General features: G+C 44.3%; 1 protein-coding gene across 1 annotated transcript; it reads left to right on the top strand.

Annotated features, from left to right (window-relative positions):
- Positions 1-640: 640 nt before the first annotated feature.
- On the top strand, positions 641-6,781 carry LOC119424900 (stomatin; the record flags this gene model as incomplete). Its single annotated transcript, XM_037692412.1, is given in 6 exon segments — positions 641-750; positions 2,117-2,189; positions 3,086-3,168; positions 3,233-3,436; positions 4,853-4,987; positions 5,756-6,781. Coding segments are annotated over 6 exon segments (794 nt in total), but the record flags the coding sequence as incomplete, so codon positions are not given.
- Positions 6,782-6,874: the final 93 nt, after the last annotated feature.

The following is a 6,874-nucleotide window of genomic DNA, read 5'->3' as shown; positions in this document are numbered from 1 at the left end:
TAGCTAGCTGACCGCACCAAGCGTTTTTACAGACGAGCTCAAATTTGATGTGGTAGTTGCTGAGAGTCATTCCAAACGTGCTCCGACCACTAACTGAAGGGCTGTGTTTAAAACCTTGGGCGGAGAGCAACCGATTATTGTGAATACTGTGGTGCATTTTCTTCTTTTCCTGTTATTTTTAAGCTTTGAGTAGCTATGGGTGGGTGCCACCACCCTCCAAACACCATCACCACCCCATCAGAAAGCCCTGAAATAAACCCTGTCTTAGTTCTATAGCAAAGTGTTTATCGACCTTACTGACTATTTGATTTACACCCAATTGTTACTTCTTACTTTGTCTTTAGGTCCAGTCAAGTACACTGTACACGATATTGAAGGTATGAGTCTGGGCCGGTACCTGTTGTTTTGTATCTTTAATAATAAATATGACTGTCTGGGCGTAGCCTAACATTAGAGCACCGGAGAAGCACAAGTAAAACTGGTTGGAGTGGACATTAAACCTGACTAACATACATGACTGGGCTCTAAAGTTATTAACACAACAACGTTTTGAAGAATGTGCAAACTCACGTTAGGAGTGAATAATTAAAGGTTTGATCAGTTGGTTTCACTGCATCTTTATTTGTGCTTTTCACCCCAGCTTTGGAGAACGCAGACTCTACGATCGGCCTGTGTGGGTGGCTGCTGGTCTTACTCTCCGTCCTTCTGGTGATGGTCACCCTGCCCATCTCCATATGGATGTGCATTAAGGTCAGCTGATTGTCAAGTCCAAAGAAAATATTAAATTGTTCTCGCAAATGAGCAACAATACTTTACAGATTATATTCTTTGTTCTTGTGATAAAAATCTCCACTTTGGTCTCACCTGTTGTAAAGATGTTCTAGAAGTTGTGGTTTGCTCAGATGAAACTTCACAAACCCAAGTTGAGCTTTTGTTTTTTTGTTTGTTTGACAGAAGTGGTTTTCTTTAAGTTTTATTTATTTGGGACCGTGCACAAGAACAAAACGCACCAAAACAGGCAGTCACATAATTCCTGAACGAGCCTATACGATTCAGTGTCTTTACCAATATCTACTGTTAATTAATGTTCATTAATGTTAATAAATGTTAACATCACCGGCCACTAAGAAAATAAAATTTAGGAGTCCCGAAACGGTTTTATTTTTTTAAACCAGGTTCAGGTGTGGAAAAAAGATTTAAACTCCTCCTTTGTATCGTCGGAGTAACCTTTTAAAAACGAGGCTGTCGTAGTCCTGCCTCTAATCAAACCTACGACCCCACGTGTGATGAACGTAGATCAGTAATGACGGATTATATCTTAACTTCAGCGAGCTGACGAGCAGTAACGATCCTTTAAATAGAGCGGAGGTTTGGACCAACACGCCTCTGGGTCAACGGTACGAACAACGTTGAGTCCACCTTCATTAAAATCAGGAGCTTTTGCTGCTGTAGAGCCAACAGGTGTGTTAACACAACGCCAAGGAGGAAAAACATCAGCAATGACCTTAGAGGAGCAGCCTATCAATCTAGGGTCAAAGGTCATTTACAAACTGTTTTACAGAGTAAGAATATTCACAAGTTGAAAATACAAGATGGCTGCCAAACTTCACAGGAGCAGCAGGAAATTCAACCCAAGGTCAGACCATGCAGTGCTCAGAGAAATGAGCTTTATCTCAAACGCTACAGGCCTCAGTTTGCAGGTCAAAGGTTAAAGGTCATGAGAGGACAATTAGAAAAAGACTGTGCAAGTGTGGATGTTTGGCAGAGGAGATGGTCCTCCACTACTGAACAAATGATGAGATGTTGCAGCGTGGCCGTTTGAGGAGAATGAACACGGAACAGTGTCCATTTAAAAACAGAAGACGAGCTGAAACGCTGCAGTGATGATGCCAGGCCTGTAGGCGGCGCTGCCATGAAAACACAACAGGGAACGAGCCGCAGACCCTCCAAACTGTGAACACAGGAAGAACATTTGAAACTACCAACACCTCATGTTTGTCATTATTTAAACATACGTTAAAACTTTTCCTCCATGGCTCTATCTATTGTACTATTTTGTTTCTTACGCATTTAAACATGACGGGAATAAGATTAGTTGCGTTCTGATTCTCTGCAGATCGTGAAGGAGTACGAGCGAGCCATCATCTTCCGTCTCGGGCGTATTTTACGAGGAGGAGCCAAAGGACCTGGTGAGACTTTTTGATCTTTTGTTGCAGTAGCTGAGAGTCATTCACAACACAAACTATGACGTCTTGTGATATTTCACGAGTTACGCCTAATACTTTCAGGGTTGGACCAAATCACCACAACCCCCTCGTTTCTCAACATATCTTGGTCTGAAAGTGTCGTGGAAGGTGGAGGTGATATTCAGCCTTTACGGAACGCTTTTTATTTTAGATTATTTTAACAGAATTCAAATGATTGACATAACCGTCATCTCGCCGTTAAATTCACAAGCTGCTGTGAGAAACTGGAGCCAGTTGTTCTTCAGCTGCCGCGGTATTAACGTTAGCTAAAGTCTGTCAGGGATGGTTTTAGCTTCTTTATTGAGGATTTAGTTTGAAACAGGCTTTTAAAATCTCTTGTTGATCCAAGAGTGAAATCCATCATTGTCTTGAAGACAAACCTCCTGGGTGTCCCTCGGGCGTTAGAGCAGATGAGGCTTTTTATCTGTATTAATAATTCGTGCACTTATTGAGTGTTGTGGAGAAAATGTTGCTAAAAGCCTCCTCCTCATGAACAGAAGGGACATCTTCCTGTTTAAACATCCCCAGCTAGCTCCTCTTCAGCTGATTTGGTCTTAATGTTTGCTAAATGACTGCACACCTAGCACATGTCTGCTTCGCTCCGGCACATGCCTCGTGTTGTTCGATGCCCTAATTTACGACGTGAAACGAGCTAATGAAAGCTGCGCTCCTCCTTGCCGCCGGTGCAGCTGGAGCCTGATGGAGGGAGTTTGACTTGGCCTCCTGCCAGGATTTCATTCATCCTTGTTTCCAAACATTTGCCCACCGGCTCCCTCGTTATTGTGTTTGCCGTGGCTTTAGTCTTTGTGAAAACTGTTTGCGCTCTTGTGATTCCACAGGCTTGTTCTTCATCGTGCCGTGCACCGACAACTTCATTAATGTGGACATGCGCACCATCACCTTCGACATCCCGCCTCAAGAGGTATGACTTTAATCCAAACCTTCGTCCAAACACTCGCTCACTTCATTGGTATGCGTCTCCCCAGGTGCTGACCAAAGACTCTGTGACCGTGAGCGTTGACGGCGTGGTGTACTACCGGGTCCAGAACGCCACTCTAGCCGTAGCCAACATCACCAACGCGGACGCCGCCACCCGTCTGTTGGCTCAGACCACCCTGAGGAACGTGCTGGGCACCAAGAACCTGGCAGAGATCCTCTCTGACCGGGAGGAGATCGCACACAGCATGCAGGTGCATATCACCCGCCATCTTTCAGACCTGCGTTTAAACTAACATCGGGTGTAGCAGTTTTAATTGGAGCCCGACCAATATGGAAACTTTGGCTGTCGCCGATACCTGGAGGGGCAGGTTAATGCTGGTAACTGATCTAATGTCTGAAAATCTTTGTCCAGTAAACATCTACTTTAAACTGTTTAACACCTGAAGTCTTGAACCAGTCCAACGTGCGTTCACATTTTCTCTCCTCCACTATTCACCTTAAAGTTACCAAGTGTGTTACAAAAATATAAATTAAACAAAGAAACTCCTTCGTGTTGGTTGGTTACACAGTCGGTCACGTGCGCTGACGGTTTAATTAGTACTGACCGCAGCAGAGTTCATTTTTCTTTGTAGACAAGTAAAGATTTCAGACGAATGCTGCGTTTCACTGATGACAACAAAGACAAAGTTACTAACACTGATATATTTTACCGCCGCTTTAGATTTATTGTTCTGGATAAAGTCTTACAAGGCTATGCTAGGTTATCTAAACGTTAGCTTGAGTGTTCATATCGATGCATAATGGAACAATTATCACCGATACGTGTCCAAACGCCTGTATCGGCCTAAAATATCAGCTCCACCAATAAATCGATCGGCCTCTAGTTTTAGAGTTAGAGGAGCGCTACGTTACTAATGCTAGGTCGAAGTCACTTCCTGTTTCCTTCAGTAGGCGGAGCTCCCTCCTTGGATAAAGCTGGGGAAACACTGCAACATCAGCGTGAACGCACGCCACGAGGGCGAGTGTGTTTGTTCAGAACAACGCGCAGCGTTTCAGTCGACTGCGAGTCTTTGTAAACACGTGTTTACGTGTTGTTGTGTAAAGCGTTCAGTTCTCGTCAGTTTAAATATTTATTTATCCGTCACACGTTCACTCCTGCTTGATGCTGAGCGGCTGTAAACGATTGAACGTTTTATTTTTGCGACGCCGACTCTGTTGGAGGTTTGTAAACAATCAGGATTTGAGAAGCCGGCGGGCCGGGATCCCTCAAGTTTACAGAAGGTTTAGTTCTGATTTGATGCTTCATTTAAATCATGTTTTGGGGATTAATTTGATTTGAGTCAGTTTATTTATATAATGCCGCTTCACAACAAAAGTCGTCCTCTTGAAATAAATGATGAAGTGCCAATTATTAAAAAGTTATGAGGAAGCCAACAGTTTAAACGGTTGAACTCCTCTGGATCCAGACTTTGTGCCGTTTGGTGTGTGAGCACGATGATTAGACTAATGTGTTTACAGAAGAACTGTTTGTATAAAATGGCGGCAGCTTTCAGCTCGTTTGGAGCGAACAGCTCGGCGTCGGCGTCGGCTCCGTCTGCTGGCCACGCTTCACTAACACGCTGTGAAAGGAGACGGAGTAACGTGTGGACTTTGGTTTGTCTCTTCAGTCCACGCTGGACGACGCTACAGATGACTGGGGGATCAAGGTGGAGCGGGTGGAGATCAAAGACGTGAAGCTGCCTCTGCAGCTGCAGAGAGCCATGGCTGCCGAGGCGGAGGCGAGCCGCGAGGCCAGAGCCAAGGTAAGGACCTGGTTTTCATTCATCGTTCCTTCATGACTCTCTTTCTACTGAAGACACTGGATGACAAAAGACTCAACTCCGGTTCTTCTCTGACCCCTCCCTTTGTCTTTTCTCTTTAAAATCTGTTTTAACCGTCCAGAATTGTGTTTTTGGATCATTAAAAAGAAGCTAAGCTAACAGACCAACCTCGGGGGGGGGGCGGACTCCGTCTTGTCTAAGCTCCAAAAGTCATGGTTGAAACCCGTGCCTTCGTCTAAAAGGTTGTTTTTCTCTGCAAAAAGAAGCTGAGAACTTGTTTACTGATTTTTATTTTTTTAATTAAAAGCTTTGTGTGACAAATGCTACGCTAAAGAGCTCAAACCACACAGAGCGTCCGCCATTTTGAGAACTGAAAACAGGAAGGAGAGACAGCCCGTGCCACGTCAAGGGGCCTCCCTCCAATTTTTCTTAGAGACGCTGCTCGCTCCCTCTCTATCCATCCTTCAGTTCAAACAGTCTTATGCTGACATCCGGTGGTCAAAAATATGTACTACATGCAAAAGAAAAACATTTCTTCTTAAATTTGACAATAATTACTAATTATTTTCAAATATTATCGTTTATCGCAATAATTTCTGAGACAATTAATCACCCAGCAAAATTTGTTACCGTGACCATTTCCCGTTCAAGTCCCAGTCCAGAAACCGTGACTTTAAAAAGCGTTTGGAACAAGTTGTCGAGTTTCGCTCCTCTGAGTTGTGAGATCTTTCTTCCTGTTTCCTCCTCAAGGTGATCGCAGCCGAGGGGGAGATGAACGCGTCGCGGGCCCTCAAGGAGGCCTCCCTGGTCATCGCCGAGTCCCCGTCGGCCCTGCAGCTGCGCTACCTGCAGACCCTCAACACCATCGCCGCCGAGAAGAACTCCACCATCATCTTCCCGCTGCCGCTGGAGATGATGCAGGGGCTCATGAAGCGCTGAGGACGAGCCACAGGTCAAACACTCAGAACCTGCAGACCACGAGCTCAAACATCTGATTTACTTTAAAAAGCATTTCAAGCTGTTTTACTTGTTGTCCTGTTTTTACTGAGACTGATCTGTCTCAACCTCAAGTAGCTGCCAAAAACTGACCACTGATTTAAAACAACTTTTAAACTAGTTTTACTTTGATATTTGTGTTTTTTAGTCTTGTTGGAACCTCAAACTGTCACATAAGCTTTTTTACTGTTTAATGGAAAGTGCCTGCTGGGTAATTCACCTGAATCTGCTCACACACACACACACACACACACACACACACACACACACTGACATGTAACAGTTCTGTGACGGAGCTGGATTCTTTCGTACCTTTTTATTCCTGCTGTCACTGAAATCTTCTCTAAATGTGTTTTTGTTGCTGTTTTAACAGAAGTTTACTACAAAACGTAGTTTTTGAAGTTTATACGTTGGAACAAACACATAAAGGCTAGGTAGCTTTTTATTGCATTTATTGTAATAAATACTGACGTTTATGTGAGAATCATGTGTAAGAAGCTTGTTTTTAGTGAAAGCTGCAGATATTCAGTGTAAACACTTTGTTTCTGTGTAACCTGAACATGTTTACTGAAATGTTTCCGTCAGCTCACAGTATATATATATATTTATATACGGGTTTTTTTTTTTACAGTATATGAAGTATAAAAACTGTTATTAGACTGTTGGACCTGAAAGCCATAGAGCTGATGTGCGTCGGTGCTCTGCACGCGTCTGTTGCGCCGGTCACTTTGTCGTACTCCTTCAGCCAAAAGCCTTAACTCTCTGCCGTCCCTCCGTCCGTGCGGACGCCTCACTGCGTCCTCGCTCCGTCCGTGCGGACGCCTCACTCCGTCCGTGCGGACGCCTCGCTGCGTCCTCACTCCGTCCGTGCGG

The sequence above is a fragment of the Nematolebias whitei genome, chromosome 18 (assembly GCF_014905685.2).
Source record: "Nematolebias whitei isolate Nwh7 chromosome 18, NemWhi1, whole genome shotgun sequence".
In the NCBI taxonomy this organism is placed as follows: Eukaryota; Metazoa; Chordata; class Actinopteri; order Cyprinodontiformes; family Rivulidae; genus Nematolebias; species Nematolebias whitei.
Note: the sequence above shows the minus strand (reverse complement) of the source record. Positions and strands in the feature narration are given on the sequence as shown.